We start from the raw sequence: 21,850 nt of genomic DNA on the forward strand, positions 1-21,850 counted from the left end.
ACACACAGAGAACAGGGAAGAAACTAGAAAGCATACCTGGGAAGGTCAACATCATTTTCATATTGGCCAGGCAGGCAGGCAATCCGCGCACAACACATTCCTACAGCAGCCAGACTGGATGACTTGTCATGTTATTAATCAGCAGGCAGTTGTCCCCAAATGTGTCCTGACTATAGAACAGTAGGGCGCCGTGCTTCCTGTCCATGGGAAATATCACCTGTGTGTGTCATCCCTTAGGCGTGCTTACCACAGAGTTTCTGGGAAAGCATAAAAATCCTACTTTGTGATATCACCCAAGTCCATGTGAATAGTTCCTTAGCCGAAAGGCTCAGCCTCCCAAAGGAAGGCTGTCTGTTACAGACCAGCCAGTGAGTGATGCTGTCCAGTGCGCTGGTGAGAACACTGCCAATGGCAGCACCTGGCAGGCTTCTCAGCCCTCAGGCCCCCACAGGCGCTGGGTCACTGACTCGCCTAGCCATGCGCCATTACTAACAATGCTGTGGTGTGCACGAGCCTTGAGCAGCAATCGCACGCTTGTCCCAGGAACTCTGCTTCAGCTTGCACAGTCGTTGCTGGGAATGAAGCCTCTCTCATAGACGAGGAGGGGATGGTTCACATGGGCAGGCTGCTTTTCTGGGGCTTTATAAACCAGTTAATCATCAGACAGACAACTGGTGTCCTGCACCCACTGTCCCCCGTTGTGCCTACTGGGGCTATGAGAGTCTCCATGCACTGAGAGATTTCCTCTCCAAGTCATGTTGTTCCCCAGCAAACATCCCCTGCTGTTTGAACTACTGCTAAGACTGGCTAAAGGACCTTGGTTCCGCTTCTCCCAGGCCCAGCTACCAGCGAAGAGCCCAGGCAGGGAGCTGGGCTCCGCTCTGAGAGGCTCGGCCTGTCCTGCCTGCACCTGGACCGCTCCTTCTGGGCCTTCACAATCCGTTCCCATGGAAGCGGCCTCACTGCGGGGCTGCCTTCCGTGATTGCCCTGAGGCTGGTTTCCGGGTGCTAGGAAAAGCTCACCCCCAGGCAGCACTTCCCAATGCCGTGACCCTTTCATACAGGTCCTCATGTGGTGGTGACCCAACCAAAAATTATTTTCGTTGCTACTTCATAACTGTAATTTTGCTACTGTTATGAATCGTAAACATCTGATCTACGGGGTGTATTTTCATTGTTACAAATTGAACATAATTAAAGCATAGTGATTAATCACAAAACAATATGTAAACATATATTGTGAATTATTTATGGTTTTTCTGATGGTCTTATGCGACCCCTGTGAAAGGGTTGTTCGACCCCCAAAGGGCCCGCGACCCACAGGTTGCGAACTGCTGCTTCAGCAAAATGGAAAGTTACGCCAATTCTTGCCTTTAACTAAGCAGAGACTACAGATTTTCCTCTAGTTACTGTCGTACTGTCCGTTCTGCAGTCAGTCCAGAATCACCTGTGGGGTGCCACCACCGACTGTTGTGATGGGACCCTGGGTAACCCGCAGCACGGGCACACCGCTGATTGATAGCCTCCCAGGGCTCAGACTGACGAAGCCAACAAGAGCCGCCTCCCCGAGGTGACAGGACCATATCTCCGCCAGAGTGGCGGCTCAGTTGCCCCCAACGCCAGACTTGGCAGCGGGATCTACTCATTTCCTGGACTCAGTAAGAAACATGCTTTCAAACCGCCGGCAGGGTCTGGAGCCTAAAGTGTATCACCCACTTGAAGGCATACAACCCTAACGTGGCTAGGCCACACGAGGCAGCGCCTCTCTGTGGATTCTTTTCTGATCTGGGATGCAGGTCCCCTTCACTGAGCCATCCCAGCCCTCACAGCCCAGGGCAGCCACAGCACCAGGTCCCAGGACCCCCCAGCAGCAGCACAGACAAGAAGGGCACGTCTCTTCACACAGCCACGTGAGGTACTCAGACTCAAACCTGCGGCAGCAGCTCACATACCAGTGTGAGCTCGGGGTCCTGCAGCCAGGGGGGCAGCTCGGCCGGCTGGCTCATAGCCTGGAACAGGGTCGCCCTCAGCGCACAGTAATTATCACCACGGACACGCCGGATGGAGGTGAATTTCTGAGCGACTTCCTCGTAGCCCTGAGGGAGAGTATCAGAGAGTCCATAGTGGGTCACTGTTGACTACAGATGCAGGGACACGTGGCTGTCCTGTGGGGAGAATGGCCGGGCCCTGCGCGTGGGGCACTCCAGCCACTTCAAAGCAACCATTATCAACACTCACTGAGCAACACTCACACTGAGGGCTCGCTGACCCTGCCCTCTGTAATGAAGAGACAGAAGGGACGGAGGGACACACACTCATTCCTATCTCCGTCCTACGAGGCAGGTCGAAGGCCCAGGGTGTTAGGTACTTAGAAGGATGTCTGCGTGCTGGGGCTGTTAACCCTAAGACAGGGAGGCTGAGTGTCATTCTTGCTCAGTCTGGAGGTGAGATGAAGAAATGAACGTGTGCTGTGACGCATGTCATCACAGGAGACGGCCCTCCCCCCGACAGTTCTCAAGCACACAGAGAAAGACCACGGGAACCCCGGTGGCTGGTGCCCAGGCACTGATGGGCTAACTTCTCCAGCAGGCATGTCCAGCCCTGCACATACGTGGGCCCACCACACCCACAGGTGCACGCTTCCTCAAGATGCCCCCACCCCAGAAGACCTTGCACATGGCGTTTTCCCAAACCGAGGCGAGTCAACTTTGAAAAGTAAATCAGGGTTCATCCACACTGACTTTTCAAAGACTGCCCCAAATCCAAGGTCTGCTTGTAGACAAGCATGGCCTTTTAACCCCACCCCCACTTGTCATGGGCACTGGCCCCCATAGGGGCAGTTGGGGGGGAGACACAAAGGGACACTTTGCAGACGGGCCTGTCCTGGAGGGAACCCCACAGAGGGCTGGTTTTACACAGGCGCCTGCGAGTGGAAGGGTGGGATGGCCTAGAAGACACCGTGAGGGATAGTTTTCAAGAGCCCGGTGGTTGGAAGCCATCCACCAAGGAGGCCGAGGCAGTAAACTTGCCGAGGACACTGCCGAGGAAGCGCAGCTGAGACACTGGCTTCCAGGCTATCTGCCAGGAGAGCGACAAGAAGCCGGTCCGGCCGACAGAGAGGTTGGCTGGCACAGTCAGCAGATGGCCACAGCAAGAGAGAGTGCTCTTGGGAAGGAGAAGCCCACATTCTTCATGCTAAGCCCCCATGTGGGCAACCTGGCACAGCATGTCTGCCCCACAGATTTTCAAGGTCTGAGCTGCCCCCTGCTCTCAGAGCCATAAAGGTGGCAAGCCAATGGCGCTCCACGCAGGCATGGGTAGGCGAGATCCCTGCTGAAGCATGCACCATTTTTACTAAACATACGCTCTGAGGAAAAGGGCAAGTGCATTCAAACATGGAAAAAAGGGGGAAATCGTAGCTATTAACAAACACTTAAAAACAAAGGCTGAAAAATATTTCTCTCGAAATGACAGGTACAAATAAATTCAAACTGTAAATAATTCCAACAGGAGAGTGAACAAAAGACGCAGTTTAGCTGTTCCCAAAGGCGGCAAGTAGAAGGCTGGGAAGCCAGCAGCAGCGTGTCACACTGACCCTACACTGAGGAATGAGGGCAGGGCACACCTCTGGGGCACCAGCAGGGTCTGTGGTCTGAGCAGGCTGTCCAGGAGTTGGCTTGCGCATGGGCACTGGCCCCATCGGCCCCAAGGAACACAGCAGCACCACAGTGCAGGAGGCCTGGTGCTGTCCCATGGCGTTCAGGCCCAGTGTATGTAACGGGAGTGCGGGTTAGGAAGGCCCCTAGGACTCGAGGGGTGACACCCAAACCCAGAAGGGCAGTGGGAGGATGACTCAGCCCGCCCCCTGCCCTCCCCGTGGTTCCGCTGACAGCAAGTCAAGAGGAGCAACAGCTAGCCCAGTGCAGAGGGATTCATACCCGTGGCACACAGAACTTCAGCTCCCACTAACTGATGCTGACCATCAATACAGGCCGGCCCCACTTACAGGGTGCTGAGCTGTGGCCAGCCACTCTGACCAGCTGTTGTGGGTGGTACGTCTCAGTCCTAAGTGTGTACTACAACGTGGCAGCGTGCCATTTACTGATATGACATTCTCAGACATTCAAAGATTGAATTTCTAGAGGTACTGGAAATAAAAGGCATTAATAATGAACACACGCCACACACAGCTACTTCCCACTTATCCACATGGTTAGATTCCAAAGACCAGGTTTTGTTATGCAAAAATTAGTGCTATGCAGAAATGGAGGACGACCACACCATTACATGAGTGCAGAAGTACTTCGTTATGTAAGTGCCAGACTGCCGAGACTTAAGGCCCAGACTAGGTGACACACAACCATCACAGCCAGGGTCACTCCGACCTGGTGGCTTGGCGTTTCTGCCATCTGTCCATCGTTAATGCTTTAAATAGTTACAGCCCCCCCCACCCACTATTGTCGTAAATCTGACATATCCGATATCAAATAGATAAGTGAGGAGTAGGTGTACGCACACATGTTCAACTTAAGTCAGAAATGACTCATGACACAGCCATCCGAATACAAGCCCATCCTACACCCAGGACTGCCGGCACTGGGACTCGAAACAAGTCCCTCATCTGTGGGGTCTGTTGCCTCGTGTCTAAAATTAGAACAGCAATACTTATGTTGTCTAATGACCACCGTAACTTCGGAAAGTTTAAAGGGCACCTTTAATAATAATGCTGGGCGGGCCGTTCGATGTGTATGTGGACACACTTGCAATACCTTTTTCATGCAGGTAGCTTTTTGTGTCTTCCCCCTCCATTCTTTTTTGCAGTAGTCCATGATGTCCATTTCTGGAGCAACACTCAGTCGGAGTTCTGTCAAGGAATCCAAATGAAAGAGAGGAAAATAAAGCACCACCAGGGTGCCAGCCCTGCCTCACCGGATCTCCCTTCCTGCCTCACTGCCACCAGGACAGACTCGCCCACCGACCACACCCTGGGCCAGACACCACCACCTCTGTCCTGGATCCCATGGGAGCAGAACGACCCAACAGGTCAGCTGTCTCCATCATGCCCAGGCACAGAGTGAGGTCCTCACCTATAAGGCCCGCCTGGCCTCAGCTTCCACCCCCTGCCCACACAGGGACTGACTCTGCTTCGGCCCCACCCAGAGCCCTCCCAGCCCTTCCCTGGAGGGCTGCTCCCTCACCCCGAGCAGGTCTCTGCCCAAGTGTCACCCAAGCCCTCTCCCCTAACCTCTCACGTGCACACAGGACTGCATTCTCTGTTCCCCTGGCAACGTCTTGGTTTTCTTCTTAGAGCTTATCACGGTTTACCACCTGTATTGCTTCCTTCACCCTCCACCTCTCAGGGAGGCTTAAGCTCCTTGAGGGCAGGGGCTTGTTTGGCTACTCTAGGCTGCAGTCTGGGCACTTCTAAGTAAGTAAGTGCCTGGCCTGCAGGTGTCTGTGAAAACTTCTTTTATCTAATCAAAGACGGAATCATCTAAGCTACGAGAAAATGCATTTAAGATTTTGTACATCCATTACACAAAGACAACACCTAGTGCCAACCCCCCTTGTCTGGGGCGGTGTCTATCCAGCCCTGAGCCCATGGGGGCTCTACCTGTGAATGAAATGCTTGGCACACTAGTTAGGCATTCAACTAATCACACGTCCCTGAAATCAAAGAGTCAACTTAGGACCAAAGGACACAGTGAAGAGGGGCTGCGAGACTGTCCCTGCTGAACCTGCGAGGTCTGAGGTTAGGAGCAAGGCTGAGTCGCATACACAGCCATGAAGTGTGTGTGTGTGTGTGTGTGTGTGTGTGTGTGTACGCGCATATGCACTTGCATGCACACTAATTAGCGCACGTGAAAAAGAGCACATGAGTTTTAGGAAGAGAGTGGGGTGAATTAGCGGACCCAGCCTGACTTCCTTTTCCAAAAGATGTATATGGTAGCCCAGAAATTAAACTAGACACACAGAAATAGCATACGATATATTTATTACTGAGGAAGTGGTTCATAAAAGGAAAATGTTATATTTAAGCAAATTCAACAAGTATTACTGAATGGCTTATCAGTGCCAGCTGATGAGCTAGAAGCTGGGGACACACAGCTGAGATAGGGGGGCATGGCCTCTGTCCTTAGTGGCTCTGGCAATGGCTGAAGGAGGAAGGAGCAGCAGTGGCTAAGGGGCAGGGCACACAGGGAGCCCTCCTTGTAGGTTAGGAAGATCAGCAGAGATAAAATCTATTCGTTATAGATTAGGAAATAAGCACACGTCGTATCAGCCTGTGGTCACCCCTGTTGAAGAGCAAGAGCCAAGGAAAACCCCCGCTCTAACTTGCAGGGACCCTGTAGGACGCGGAACTGTCCCACCGGTATGGCTGGCCACCCTATGGAAGCAGACTGCCTCTGCTCTCTCCCAGAGTCGTGGTTAGTAGGAACTGCCGACCTCTCTTAGCTGCCAAATGCCTCAGCCGCTGTGCCACCAGGATCCTAGCAATTCACAACCACAAAAAAGGCCAGGCCAGTCTGGCGGGAAAATGCACCTTCTGAGTGGATGGAAAGGAAAGGAAAGGAAAACGAGAAGCTGCCCAGAACACAAGAGGAAGCAATCTCCGAAGAGCAGGGACGGAGCACCCTGCAGCACAGTCGCAGTCATAAGCATGCAGCGCGCGCCTTCGCCGTACAGGGAGCAGAAGCTGCTTCTCAGGAGCAGCAGCCCACATCCATCACAAAGGCTGACCGTCGACCAGCTGACTGAGAGGTGGGCAGTTCAGACCCACCCAGCGGCTCTGGGGGAGAAAGACCTAGCAATCAACCTCTGTAAAGAGGAAACCAGAAAACCAAACGAGTCATTTGAGTCACTGAGTCAATGTCCACTCACAGCAACCCTACCGGGCAGAGTCGAACTGCTCCACAGGGGTTTGCAAGGCCAGTGGGCCTGAACCGCCAACCTCGCATTTAGAAGCCCAACACTTAACCCACGAGGACACCAGGGCTCCTGTCTGTAGAGACCGCAGCCTGAGAAATCCTACAGGAGAGTTCTGCTCCACCCCTTGAGGCGGCTAACAGTTGGCATCGACTCCACAGTCCACAATCAGCCCCAAATTGGGACCGTCCCTGACCTGGCCACTGCATGAGGCCAGGCAAACCGTGTGCCTGCTGACACACAGCCCTCCCTGACACAGGGCATGGTGGGTGGGGAGAAGGAGAACACAGACCCTGGGTCAGGAAACCAGGAGGGAATAAACAAGTGCCCCTGACCACAAGGTCTCACTCTTTCTTGTCATGGGAGCACTGTGGCCATCGGCACGCGGAGGTGCAAGGCAGTTTCTCAACAAGCCCTTCAGTAGGAAATGAGATGGGCTTCAAGCACCACCTTGCTCTGAGCAGAGAAGGAAATCCACATGGAGAAAGGGTGGTGCCAAGACACCAAATAGAACCACCCTCACACCTGCAGACTAGAACTGGAAAGGAAGAAGGTGGGAGAACAGTGGCAGGAAGGTTCCAGAACCTCAGGACACCCTCTGCCCCCAGCAGACTCTGGTGACAGGGCCTGGCTGGGCCAGGAAGACCAGATGCGTAAGAAGGAGCGCTGGGAAGTGCACCCCGGTTTAAGGGCACTGGCCATGGTAACCAGTAAGAGCTCTATCAATAAAACGTGCCGGACGTACCTGATGGCCCCCTTTCATGGATGAGTAATTCCTTCTCCTTCTCGATTTCATCCGCAGCTCGGTACATGTCCTCCTCGCTGAAATCACACCGAATCAGACATTTCAACAGCGCACCACACTGCCACCCCTCCTCCCAACACAGATGGGATTCATGAGACACGGAAGTGTCCCTGCTGCCCAGCTCCAGGCCCAGCTGTCTACGGCTCTTCTCCACTTCAGGGTCTCCCTACGTGAGCCCGTCTACGACTTCAACTTGACTCAGCCCCAAGGCCTCTTTCCGGCTCTATTGCCACCTCCTGAACGGGTCCACAGGGACGCACAGTCCACCACGCACTCCCTGGGGACACAGGCGCCTGCCAGCCCTCTGTGTGGCCAGAGCACATTTTATAGTAAGAGAGAAGAGGCCAGGAGATCACCAATCCCTCCAAGTCACACTGGACACCCCTTGAGGGAGGACCCTCCCACCCCTACCCCACAAGTCCAGCAGTTTCGACAGCTGCCAAGACTGCTCATGGCTCTCACTCATTACAAGAGTAGTCTAAAGGTGGGAATGGGATCTATGGAATGATATATGTATTAACTCTCAAGTATTAAAATAAATAACTAAAGGTGGAAATGTTAGCAGAGTTGCTCTGAAAGAACTGCCAACACTAAGCAGGTTATAGCACAAGGAAGGGCTTTATTGTGTGGACGTGTGGCCCAGTGCGTTCTTATTCAGTGACTGAGCCCCTTCTCCTGTCGGGAGCACTCTGTCTATGGTTGGTTGGTGAGCCAGCAAGCAGAAGCAGAAACAAGCAGTCACACAGGGCTATTGGGGGGAGGCAGGGGGAGGGCCAGTCAGCAGACGGCAAATGGGTTACAGACAAGGAAGTCACCGGGGCGTTTCATGTTCCACAGGTCTGTCTCTGGAGCTGCGCTTCGTCTCCTCCAGAGCAGCGCTCTGTCCCTGCCTCAAACGAATTAGGACCCCTAGGTGCCAAAGGAGCCCTGGTGGTGTGGTGGGTTAAGCAGTGGGCGGCTAACTGTGAGTGAGGTCAGTGGTTCAAACCTACTAAGCGCTCATTGGAAGAAAGATGTCCACTCGGAAACCCTAAGGAGCAGTTCTACTTCCAGGGTCACTGTGCGTGAGAATGGGCTGGAGGCAGCCAAGGTGGAAAACAGGATGGCCCCCTTCTCCCATGATGACAATGACAGGGACGAAAACACAGCTCTTTCTGCTGCACTGTGCATGCCACAGAGAGCCAACTGTGGAGAGGAGGGGAGGGGAGGGGAGGGGCAGGATGGGCCCCACAATGGGGACGGGGAGATAAACTGGAAGACAAGCTCCAGAAAAGTCCAGGGGCTGGACGCTCTTCTGCCGTCAGATTACATGCAGAGCAGAGCTGAACACAGGAACTGGCTGAGGGCACCCAGCATTCCCAATTCCCATGGTGCATGCATCCCCCACCCCCGTCAGGACTGGGGGCTCCAGATGCAGGACCACAAAGAGAAGGTGCCAGCCTGTGAAAACATGGAACGGGGCATGCCCCACCAGCTCCTAGTACAGGACCCACATAGCAGGGTTTGGGGAAGGGAGGTGACGAGTCAGACTCGGTGGGGGGCCTAGCCCAGACCCTCACCCACAGCAACAGCCTGAACACCTCAGGGTTTCCCCACACCACCCAACTGTGCAGAACCTGACCCTGCAGCTGGCCATGCCCTCTGCCCGGACAGCTTAGGCCCAGCCTGCTCGCACCTAACCTGAACGCGGCACGCTGCCTGCATAACCCTGCATAGGGGTGGTGGGTGTGATGGAGAGAGCTGGGCTCGCCTCTCCCCCTCCTCCAGTCAGCCCTGACCAACTGGATGGTGGCCTCGGAGCTAAAGTACTGACACCTCCCCGCCCCCATAAAAAGGCCAGCAAAAGGATTCATCCCAAGGCACTGACACACATGGAAGGCTTAGCACCCAAGGCAGGCACTGTCCGCACTGCCTGCCTCAAATGCCCCGTCCACCTGCTGCGCAGCCTCTCCCGCTGCCCGAGAGGGAGTGAGCACAGGGTTGTGAAGGGAGCAGCCTCAGGGAGCAGGTCTTTCCGCGGGCCCTGACTCCAGGGAGATTGCAAGTAAAAGGTGTGATGTCACCTGGGCACGGTGCCGGAGCTGAAACAGAAACCAGATTCACAGCAGCCATGGCTCGGACACCTAAAATAAAGGGTGACTGTGTGTGTGTGGCACTTCCTACTGGCTAGCTTAGTGACATCTCACCGCCACCATGCACTCAGTCTGCCTCCCCGAGCCCAGCTCAGAGCAAGAGGGCAAGCCCAATGCCTCCCGTCCCCACAGACTTGGAAATGGAGCCCGGCTTCCCTAACATGTAGGTAACTCCCCCACCCCCACCCCCAGCCTATTTCTCTGGAGTCACGTGGACAAGATGGATGGGATCTACGTGGTTCCCCTTCCAATTGTGGGCTCCAGCTGCCCACCAATCTGTGTTCTTATAGAGCCCTTGGGGAGACTCCAAGCCCTCCCCCCAACACACACACTGGGTCCTCATCTTTCACTTTAAGCAGGCTCTCAGTACAGCCACCCATTTCTGCAAATGGCAGGACAGAGGGGAAAAGGAAAGAAAACAGCAGAACCAACGGCAGAGCTCGGCAGAGGGGAGATGATCAGACACAAAGAGCAGAGCTCAGAGCACACCAAACGGAACCTGACCAAGTTGCCCAGCGGTCCCAGCAACGGGGGCCACATATGGCCTCTGCTCGGATTTGGGCAAGAGTGTCCACCAACTGCCCTGGCAGGCAGACACCAGTGGACATTGTCCTCTGGCCTTGCGAGCCCACTCTGAGAACAACCCCAGTGAGAAGTCTTTAAGTGGTAAAGCTCAGGCCGTTCGATTGTACAGGAAGCCTCTAAACAACCAGAAGATGCAGCTAATCAAAAGGCAAGCACTGGCACACAAACATGCACGTGTGCGCACGTGCAGTTTTTAAGAGAAAAAGGGAGAAACACAATAATAATGCAATTCTTCCCAAACAATTTCACCAATGAACTTTCGAGTGAGCATTTTTCCTGTCAGAAGACACAGCAATAAATACTATCAAGAAAGCTGAAAGGAGGACAGAACGAAGTGACATGTGAGGTTAAGGCTCAGAAAGAGTTACAGGCTCAGGACGAGTGTTTACGGAAGGAGGCAGTGGAACCCAGGGAAAAAGGGAGATGCACGTGGTAAGAGGAGGCCATCCTCACTGAGCAGTTCCAGGCATTCGACAGCCTTTCACAAGGAGGGGTCAGGTGGGGGAGGGGCATGTCCACTCGGCACAGCAGAGGCCCACAGTCTCGCTGCTTGTCAGAGCAAAAAGTGTCCTTCCACAAACGGCAAAGGTAGCTAGAAACAGAATAAAGAATGCAAGCAACGCTAACACCTCCTTAGGAAAAACAAATAAATTTAGGACCATACTTTGTTTTAAAATATCCATTTAAGAATTCTCACAAACAAGATTCACTCCTTTACTCTTCAGCTAGGGAGCAAGTACTTCCTGCTTCTTTACGCCGGTCCCATACGAGGCTAAATGCGTTATGTGATGCACACACTAAATTACAGCGGCTACTTCTTGCTCCAAAGACCGACACGACACATTTCTGCTGCCGGGAGCCCTTGAGTCAGTATCCACTCAGAGGGGCCCCATGTACAACAGATAAGCCACTGCCCACTCTTGTGCCATCCTCACCACTGCCGCGTTCAGCCCGTGTTGCAGCCACGGGGCCAACCCACCTCAGTGAGGCCCTTCCTCTTTCTCAGGGCCCGTATGCTTTCCAAGTCTGATGTCCTCGTCCTTCCGCAGGTGGCAGGTCCTTACCTGATACCATGTTCAGAGTAAGCCAGCCACACTCCTAAGGAGCACTGGGGCTGTCCTTCTTCTGTGGCAGGTGTGGCCACTCTTCTGGCAGCCCGCGGCACACTCGGTACTCTCCACCAACCGCCTCATGCACACACAACCATTCTCTCCAGTCTTCCTTACTCATTCGCCGGCTTTTGCGTGCACAAGAAATGATCGCAAAGACCATGCTTGGGTATCTTTAAAAACAAACTCTAAAGAGATCTTTTACAACAGATTCGCCTGATGTAACATGTCCTTGGATCCCCTTGACTGCTGCTTCCCCGGGTGTTGGTGGATTCAATTGTCATGAAGTTGCTCACTGGTCCAGTTGTGAAGATTTTCGTTTTCTTCATTGTGAGACGCCATTCATGCTGAAGACTAGTATTTGAAGTGTTTCAAGTCCTCTTGGCCTTCAGCAAGGAAGGCTGTGTCATCTGCACATCGTCACGCTGTTACTAAGTCCTCCTTGAATTCGGATGCGACCTTCTTCGTACAGTCCAGCTGCTCAGATGATTTGCACAGTACACAGTACACAGTACACAGAATGATGAAAGGACACAACCCCGATGCCCACCTTTCCTGATTTTAAGCCAAGCAGTAGGCCCTTGTTCTGTGCACCCAACTGCCCCTTGGTCCATGCACAGGTTCTGCACATACTGCTGCAACAGCTTCTCGATTATCTTCAATATAATTTACTTGCATGTGATATTTTTTATATCATCCCATAATTTACATATTCTGTTGGAATGGGCATGAATATGGATCTCTTCCAGTTGGCTGGCTGGATAGTTGTCTTACAAATTCCTCAGCATTGACGAGTGAGCACTTTTAGCACTGTATGCTTGTTAAAACAGCTCAGGTGAGATTCTGCCAAGTCCCAGAGCCTTCTTTCCAACTAATGACTTTAGTGCAGCTTAGATTTCTTTCTTCGACACTATTGGTTCTTGATTAAATGCTACCTACAGAAATGCTTGCACATCAATCAATTATTTTTGGTACAGTGACTGTGTGCTTCTATTTCCTTTTGATCCTTCCTGTATCAATAGTTTGTCTATAGAATCTCCCAATATTGCAGCAAGAGGCTTGACAGCCACTTAGCCCAGGACTAAGCCACTTAGCTTAGTTCTTGCAGCTTAGGAAACACTAAGTGTGTTCTTCCCTTCTGATCTGCTAACTCCAGGTCTGCACATTTCATCAGAAAAGCGTGTCCTCTCAAGCTGCCCTTTGAAGTCTTCTGTTCAGCTCTTTTACTTCATCATTTCTTCCGCTTGGTTTGCTCACTCTGCATTCAACAGCAAGTTTCAGATTCTCTTGACATACATATTGATCTTTACTTTTGTTTTTGACCTTTTTCTTTCTTTACCTGTGATGCCTTCCTACAAGCCATCTGGTCTTCAATCGTTAATGTTTGATGCATTAACTTTATTTTTCAGAGTCTCTAAATTCAAGTGGGATAGGCTACAGGCCACATTTGCCTCTCAGGGATTTGTTTTAACTTTCTTCAGATTCAACTTGAGCTTACATGAACACTGGCGTTCTGTTCCATAATCAGTCCGTAGCCTTGTTCTGACTGATAAAACTGAACCTCTCCATCATGTCTCCCTACAGATGTAAATGACTGGGCATTCTATCTAGCAAGTTCCCTGTGTACATCCAGTGACCGGGTCACTGCTTTACAAAAGTTCTATTATCTGACATTGTTGCTATCACCACAGCTGTATTTTCCAACTACCAAATCTTGGTTTGGAGCCCTGGTGGTATGGTTGGTTATGAGTTAAGCTGCTGCCCACAAGGTCATCAGTTCAAAACCACAGCCGCTCCAAAGGAGAAAGTTGAGGGTACTGCTCCTGTAGTTAGTCTCAGAAAGTCACAGGGGCAGTTCTACTCGGGCCTACAACAGGGTCACTGCGAGTCAGAATGGACGGGATGACAGGTTCTCTTTGCTTAATGCTCGGTCCTAACTTTCCCATTTCAGTGATCACTAGTTATCGCCACACCAAGACAAGACTTTCTATTCCCATAGAGAGTTCCAGTCTCAGAAAGTCACAGGGGCAGCTGCACCCTGTCTTTATGGGGTCACCATGAGTTGGAATGGACTCACTGACCCTGTAAGTTTCCGTTGGAAGCCTCGTCTTTCTCCTTTGGAGCAACTGGTGGCTCCAAACTGCCCACCTTGTGGTTAACAGCCCAATGAGTAACCATTACTACACCACCAGGGCTTATCCAAACTCCCCTCGGTCACCTAGAAAGCTAAACGGATAATGGCTTTGTTTAGCTCCGTGACTTAAATCCCACCATTCACACTTGGCCTCTCCAGACCAACTACGGCCCAAACAGTGGCAGCAAGGCAGTGCCAAGTGGGGTGACACCAACACACAGCCCACACAGCCACAGGAAGGGCAGCAGGCACTCAGCTCTGCGTTCCTCCACCACTCAGCGGTCGTGGAGATGGGTAAACAACACATCAGAGGTGGGAAAGTACCAGCATCCTGGCCAAAATTCCAACCCACTTCTGCCAGCAGGCTTCCCCATGACTGACTCCTGCTTTGCTGTGTGTCTTCCAGAGGTCTCGGGGGACAACCTAGCCACCTGCAACAACGAGGTCAGATTCTCAGAGACCTCAGGAATAGGCTCTCCAGCTCCGCTGGAGGGACCAGGTATTATTCTCACGTCCAGCATCCTTTACCCCATCCTCCAAGTGCCTCGTGGTGTCCAGTGGAACAGCAATATCCAGGAACAATAGTGCCAGAATTTTTATTCACAGTCACTGTGAGAAGCCACAGCTTTTATCAGAAACTCATCTCTAAAACAAAAGTAACAGTAAGACTGCCTTCAATTTCAAAGGGGCTCAGAAACATATGCTCACTCTAGCTTTGCCCTGGACCCTAGATGCAAGCCCTGCCCTGCCATCGGACACACGGGAAGGGCCAAGGGGTAGGTTCTCGTCAGTAAGATTTCTGGTCTGGACACCTATGGCGGAGGAGGATTATCTTGGTCCTCAGGGGGCTTAGTAAGAATTAGCTGAGCTGACAGCAAGACATGAGCACAGCATACGTGTCACATGTTGGGGCAGGGTGGACAGGGGCAGACAGTGTAGACCTCCTGCCAGGACAGAGTGTTAAGCAGAGTCAATTACATCTGACCTAAGATTTCTTCAAAGGGAACCCTAAGTCACCTTGTGAGTCATCCTCAGGGCTGTCTAAAGGATGCTGGCATCCTCAGCTCCATAACAGCCAGGTCAAACAGGAGATTTAGAAAGCAGCTTGTCTGTGTGATTTTTATGGCTTTCTTCCTCCCAGCTTTCTTCCTCAAGAAAATGTGGTGAACTGAGTCCCAAGGAACTAGCCTCTGATTGTCCAAATCAAACTGACTGCCATCAAGTTGATTATGACTCACATCAGCCTTCTAAGACAGAGTGGAACATGCTCCCGGGGGTGGGGGTGGTGTGTGTGTGTGTGTGTGTGCGCAGTCTGAGGCCGTATACCTTTAAGGCAGCAGACAGCCTCATCTTTCTCCCTCAGGGCAACCGGTGGGTTCAAATTGAGTGTAACACACTGTGCCACCCAGGCTCCTATTGTACTTCCTAGGAAATGAGCCATCCCTTCCCCTACTCATCACCTCACCCTTCAAACAAAGAGCCGCATCCCCAAATGCAAACTGGCTGAAAAGCTAGCTCTGATTCCAATGCCAGTCACTCACTGCCCACGGAATTAAAGATGACTCCTTGGAATACAATGTCTCAGTCACACAGTGTTGCCTATTTCCAGGCACAAAATATGAGGGGGGCTTCAAAGAGTTTCCGGGAAAAACAGGATTAAGAGATAATGGAATTTCTCCACAGACTCCCCTGTGTACGCCATTCAATTCCCACCTGAGACAAACACAGCTCTCTGGGTGGGAAGGAGGCCTTGATGCCAAGAGCAGAAACGAGAAGATAAAACTGTGAGCTAAGGTCTCAGCTGAGGGATGACACAAGTATCTAAATTTACTCTTAGCTGCTAGACTGTATTGGAATTCAGGCAGCACTGTCCGGTAAATGTAGGGCTACTAACTGCAAGGTCAGCGGTTCAAATTCACTAGCTGCTCCACGGGAGAAAGATGAAGCTGTCTGCTCCCATAAAGAGCTGCCGTCTCAGAAAGGCACAGGGGCAACTCTACTCCGCCCTATAGGGCCGCTATGAGTAGGGATTGACTCATTGACCGTGGCGGTGGTGTTCGTGGGGCATGAAGCTGCACAGACTGACATGGAGGATCGGTCATGCATGCATTATACTGCAGACGATACCAGCAATGTTTCCACAGTGAAGTACAGTACCGAGAAAAAAAGCCACAAAGTGAAAACGCTCCATAACCCACATGCTGCTGAGCCAGGAAAAATGGAAGGAATAGATTAGAAAATCCAAGGTCAAAGATATGATGAACAAAGTGATCCATCAGTATCTGATCTGTCCTCACTGTTCTTGTCTGGTTTCGCCCACTTTAGGAGCTCAGCAGGGAATGATATAATCAAAGGCAACAAAGGCAGGAAGAAAAAGACATGGGGTTGCTATTTAAATAAACCACAAACTCAAGTATCTACGGGGGGGAGGGGGGGTGCACAGGGACAAACAGGCGTGACATTTATCCTCATGAAAAAGCATGATCCTGAGAGTAGTCTGGCGGAGGAAGCCAGGAGGGGCCAGTGAAGGCTCCCTGCAGGCCGCGGGGCCTGGGGCTGCACTCATGAGCCTAAGAGTTGTGTGGAGGATGAGGAGCTGGGTGGGAGTTTTCAACCCTTTCAGATCTAGGTCTATAGTTTTACTGACAGTCAAGGCGCACCCACAAAAACATCATCAGGAAAGAGCGCTCCTTCCCACCTGGACCCACATCCCCAAGAGCTCTGACTCTGGGAATCATCAAACCAAAAACACTGCCACCAAGTCGATCCCGACTCATATCAACCCTATAGGACAGGGTAAAACTGCCCCTGTGAGTTTCTGAGGCTACCAATCTTTGCCAGAATAAAAAGCCTCATCTTCTCCCACAGACTGGCTCATAGTTTTGAACCACTGACCTTTGGGTTAGCAGCCCAGTGCATATCCCACTACACCACCGGGCTCTCTCCCGGAAGCAGAGTGAGTAGCAAAGTTTGCCATAATTCTACCTGCAGGCTTCTGGAAGCACAGTTCGGTGTCAATGTTTCTGCCTCTCTTGGTACTGTTCAGCCATGGCAAAGAGACAGCATCTAAGGGAGGGGTAGGGTATGCAGGGGGTGGGGAAGCAGGGATGGACAGACAGGGTCATCATCAACCACCAAGGCTAGAGAAAGATGCCAGCAACCAGCGTGTGGCTGGGGCAGAAGTGCAGACTCTCCAACTTAGCCCAGGCAAAGAAGAAAGACTGGTGATCTGCTTCCAATAGGTCACTGCCTGGAACACCCTGTGGTGCTGAGTTCTCCTCAAACGCCCATGGGAGCAACAACACTGAATGGAATCGACAACAAGTGTCCTTGGGGTGCTGTTGTGTTGTTATTTAAACGCCAGGTGACGGTATACAAAGTTGAGATATCTGGATTAGTTAAATATTGAAGATCTAGCAAAGACAGGGTGGGCTACAGGGCACAAGCTCTATCCAGCCCCCACCCCCCACCACTCCCACCCAGCACTCAAGAGATGACCTGCTTCACTCTCCAGGTGACTGTTAGCCCACCCTCTGTGAACAATACCATCTTCAATAAAAGGCAACTATAAAGAACTATGCACACAAGGGTTATTACACTGTGTCTGTTATGAAATAAAACTGTATCTGAGGCCTCCAAACTCCTCCTTAGGAGATGGAACATTCCTTACAAGCCAATTTTCACTCTAACTAAGATACCTGTCAGGCCACTTAAGGTGTCCTAGCGGCGTAGTGGTTATGCACTGGGGAGCTAACCGAAATGTCAGCAGTTCAAAACCACCAGCTGTGCAGGAGAACTACCCCTGTCAAGAACCCACAGGGGCGGTGAGTTTGACTTGATTTTTGAGTCAAGCTGCTTATAAGTGAAGTGATCTTGTCTATTTTGGTATTCTACGTGAAACTGGCGCCTCAGGGGAATCCCACAGGCTCCAGCTTTCTGCAATCCACCTCCCGGCCCCCTCCAATCCATTGACTTAGCCAGCACTGACGTTCTTATTTAAAAAATACAGGGGGTTGGAGGATGTGAAGTTTCTGACAGGTAGGGCCGGTCATCACGCACTGACTTGCCTTCCCAGAACCAGCACTACTTCTGTGGCTCAGTTTTCATGTGGCTGCGACAGAGGCGACCTTATTTTCTTCCCAAACTGGTTTGGAGGATAGCTCGACTGGGAGTGAGCGATGGAATAAAACGCTTCTCTCTCGGGTCTTTCTGTAACTTCACAGACAGGCAGATGTCACTGTGTGCCCCGAACGGAGGGGTCCTCCGGAAGACGTTAGGACCCGAGTTCTGCTAAGTGTCTTCCCATTTCTCTGAGTCGTGGACGACGGAACTGGAACCTGAGGATGCCCGGGACCGAGGCGCCCCACCCGTGCTGTCCTCCGGGGTCGCCCGCCCCAGACCTCCAGGGGACCCCGCTCGCCGCCCTCCTGCCCCGGGCACTCACTGCTCCGCCGGGCACCGCGTCGCGGGCCGGGGCTGCTCGCTGGCCGCCACGGCGCCCGCCTCCCGCGCCGACTTCTCGGCGCAGCTTGTGCCCGGCCACGCTCCGGGCTGGGGCATGGCCCCCCGACTCATGCGGCCACCGCCGCACCGGCTCCGAGCGGCCCCAGCCCTCCTGCCTCGCGCCACCGGTAGCCACCGCTAAGGCTCCCAATGCCTTCCCGACGTCCGCAGGGCGCTTCCGCGTACGTCACTACGGCGCGCCCGGTCGGACCCAGTGGGAGGAGCCAGAGGGCAGCGAAGCCGCGGCGCGAGCGCCTGCGCGGTAGAGCCGTCCTCCACTGCGCATGCTCCGCCCGGCACCGCCGGCCACCCGCTCGCGAGCTTTCTCCTGAACTTTGCCTGACAGGCCCGGCGCTGGCCCGGATGCAAGCGCAGCGGCGGGAGAGGCCTGGATGGTTCCTCGTTCGGAGGAGGAAGACCCTCCACGCTGCAGGGGCGACTTTCCAGGACACTCGGCTTCCGAGCGTCGCCGTCTGCGGGCGGGGGTTCCCGGCTGCGGGCGACGGATGTGGGCCGAAGTGATGGCGAGGCTTCTTCAGGCCCTGGGGTCGCGACCGGCCCAAGCCCGTGGGCAGAGCTACGTGTGAGGCCAGGTTGACAACTGGCCGCCCCCCCATGGGCGAACCGGTTCAGCTCGGCCCAGTGGCCTTGGCTCAGCGTGTGTGTACACCGCAGATGGTCAGCTGCTCTCTAGTCAGCTCTCCACCTGTGCAGGGTACCTGGTGGCGTAGTGGTGCCTTGTTGGGCCGTGATCAGCATGGTCAGCGGTTCGAAACCACCAGCAGCTCAGCGGGAGAAAGACAGCTGCCTGCAGTCTTCGAACAGTTCGAACAGTTGCAGTCCTCGAACCCCAAAGGGAGGTGGGCTTGTGGAGGTGTCACTATGCGTCATCATTGACTCAATGGCAGTGAGTTGAGTTCGCTGAACCCCGAACCGAGCCATTACCATCTTCCATCCCGTGAACTCCAAATCATAGCTATCCTACCTTAGAGTCCGGAAAGATTCCGTTCTCTTAATATTCCATTTTTCCCACGAACTTTTTGTCGCCGCCTCTGTAGGACTGCTCCATAGTTTTCAAGGCTGTGAACTTTCCTTTTTTTTTTTTTTTCTTCCCCCAAACACTTCACTGGGAGCTAACACAGATATAGCATTCCATAGTTCAATCACATCAAGCAGTATTGTACAATTGCTACCACAATCAATTTCAAAACATTTTCTTTCTTTTTTTTTTATTGGCTGTGAACTTTCTGAAGCATGTCTCCTAGCCAGTCTTAGAAGGCAACTCTGGATGGGTTGCAACCACCAGTCCTTCTGGCTAATGTAACCACTTGCGTCACCCAAGGACTTCTGTCTTGCAACCCTTTTTAAATTTTATTGTTATTTGGGAGGGTGGTGGGTAACCTGCCTAGAAATGGTTTAAGTAGAGCAAATGTGAAGGGGAATTGGAAGAAACATCAAAGGTGAAATAATTTGTCTTTGGACATGAAACTCAGGAGTAGCTTCTAAAGATAGTTACCGGTGGCTGAAAAGGGCATTCCTCAAGCCAAGGACGAAGACCAAAGAGGAGGAATGAGTTGGCAAGGTGCCAGTTCAGGAACCTGCATGTAGTTCAAAATGGCACCTGCAGGAATGGGTTGCAGGTAGTGGCACCAGCGGGGGTTCAGTTAGGTGACCTCAACTCAGCAACACTACAAAGGAATGAACCCCTATCCCATCCTGCACCATCCTCACACAACTTCCTATGTTTGAGCCTATTCTTACAAGTAGCACGGCATTGAGAGGTGAAAGTGGAAGATCAATGCTGGAGACCAGATCATGAAGACCCAACTTACAGAGCTAGTGCACACTGAAGATCTTATCCTACCACTGCCACTGAGTCAGTTCTGGCTGGTGACCCCATTTAGGGTCTTCAAGGCTATAAGTCTTTACAGAAGCAGAAAGCTTCGCCGTTCTGCAGATGGGCTGATGGGTGTGAACCACCAATCTAGCGGTTAGCAGTCCAACACTCACCCAACTTTGCCACTACAGCCTATGTTGTGTTAGGTGTCCAGGTTCACCCCAGAAGACCACATGGTCAGTTGCAGAAACATCTGGAAAAAACTATGAGTATTATTTTGTTAAGACTATGACATGTTCTGTCTCAATATTTGCTCCCTTTTTAATCTAGATTCTACAACTGATTGCAATGGCCACGCAGAAATCACAATATTCATGCTTAAAGAGTGTATTAAGGCAGTTCACAGGTTACAATGGATATAAGAAATGCTCAGCATACAGTTACTCATCTGGACATGTTAAGAAGTTATTTCAGGGCTGCTAACAAATGCCCCCAAAGCATGCCACTGCTGAAACCCTCAACCGGAAGGCATTCATTTAGTTTAAGCTCCATGGGCCAGGGAGCACAGCTCCCTGAATGAAGTGCCTTAGCCTGCAGATACTCAGCTCCACTACCGTGGATCGGCAAGCCCTGCTTCCCCAGTTACATGCCACAAGCCAGCCTCCTGCCCCAAAGCAGTAGGCTTTCCTTGCTCTGGCCTGGAATACTACCACTCTGTTTCCTGCTCTGCCCCATGGTTCTGCTGCAGCTGCTTCTCGTGGATCCAGGAGGTTCACTGGGTAGGGATCTTGGGGTCCAGAGGATGAGGATGCGCTCCACTGCTGGCTCTTGCTGGTAGTGAGATTTCCCTCCGGTTTCTCAGAGGACTAGTTTAATAGACAGCAGGATGGCACTCAAATACTCGCAGATGAATCCCATCAGTGTCTTCGCCCCACTTTCTTACCCAAACCCATGCAGGAAAAGGTCATTGGGTGGGAATTGGGAGATTCTGCTAAAAGAGCCACACTAAACAATGCACTGATCCTGTGGTTTGTATTAACCAAAGTTTTTTTTTCCTTTCTTACTCCCTTATTGAATATAAGATGTGTTAATAATTGCTAACTTTATATATTACAATTCAAGCTGCAGGATATTAAAGGCTGAGGAATAATACCATACAAGGACTTTGCAGCTCTGAGGAGATTGATCAGTGTGTCTGTTTGCAGGGTGTATTGTGTGGAGGTATGACTTTCCTCGCCAGCCCCCACAATCACATAAACTGATTACGTGTAACAAAATGTTTAATATGTGTGTCCTACTGAATCTACTATGGTTGAACCATGATATATAGAAGTTGTATTAAAACACCTTTAGAAACCTCACTGCCATTAAGTCAACCCCAACTCTTAGCAAACCAAAGACGAGTAGAACTACCTGTGTGGGTTTCTCAGGCTGTGAATCCTTATGAGAGCAGAAAGCCTCAGCTTTCTCCTGCAGAGCAGCTGATTGTTTCAAATTGCTTACCTTGTGGCTAGCAGCATTTTATTGGGGGCTCGTACAACTCTTATCACAATCCATCCATACATCAATTATGTAAAGCACAGTTGTACATTTGTTGCCCTCATCATTCTCAAAACATTTGCTTTCAACTTGAGCCCTTGGTATCAGCTCCTCATTTTCCCCTCCCTCCCCACTCCCCCACCCTCATTAACCCTTGATAATTTAGAAATTGCTATTTTGTCATATCTTATACTGCCTGATGTCTCCCTTCACCCACTCTTCTGTTGTCCGCCTAGGGAGGAGGTTATATGTAGATCCTTGTAATCAGTTCCCCCTTTC

General features: G+C 51.8%; 1 protein-coding gene across 3 annotated transcripts in view; it reads right to left on the bottom strand.

The window, feature by feature from the left end:
* OTULIN (OTU deubiquitinase with linear linkage specificity) overlaps nucleotides 1–18,267 on the bottom strand; it is a 31,129-nt gene extending 12,862 nt beyond the window's left edge. For 2 of the 3 annotated variants that reach the window (XR_006679607.1, XM_004698098.2), the window contains exons 1-4: nucleotides 18,137–18,267; nucleotides 7,673–7,749; nucleotides 4,770–4,864; nucleotides 1,953–2,096 (exon numbers count right to left, since the gene is read on the bottom strand). Coding sequence is in view for 2 of the 3 variants with exons in the window: in XM_004698098.2 (XP_004698155.1) it covers nucleotides 1,953–2,096; nucleotides 4,770–4,864; nucleotides 7,673–7,749; nucleotides 18,137–18,267 (447 nt within the window). In the remaining variant the exon portion in view is untranslated. Of the gene's footprint in view, nucleotides 1–1,952; nucleotides 2,097–4,769; nucleotides 4,865–7,672; nucleotides 7,750–16,677; nucleotides 16,689–18,136 lie in introns of those variants that run through there. The other variant, XM_045285403.1, reaches the window with a different exon arrangement.
* Nucleotides 18,268–21,850: the final 3,583 nt, after the last annotated feature.

Source organism: Echinops telfairi, unplaced genomic scaffold (genome assembly GCF_000313985.2).
Source record: "Echinops telfairi isolate 266 unplaced genomic scaffold, ASM31398v2 ScPeMD7_7469;HRSCAF=8507_1, whole genome shotgun sequence".
Lineage (NCBI taxonomy): Eukaryota > Metazoa > Chordata > Mammalia > Afrosoricida > Tenrecidae > Echinops > Echinops telfairi.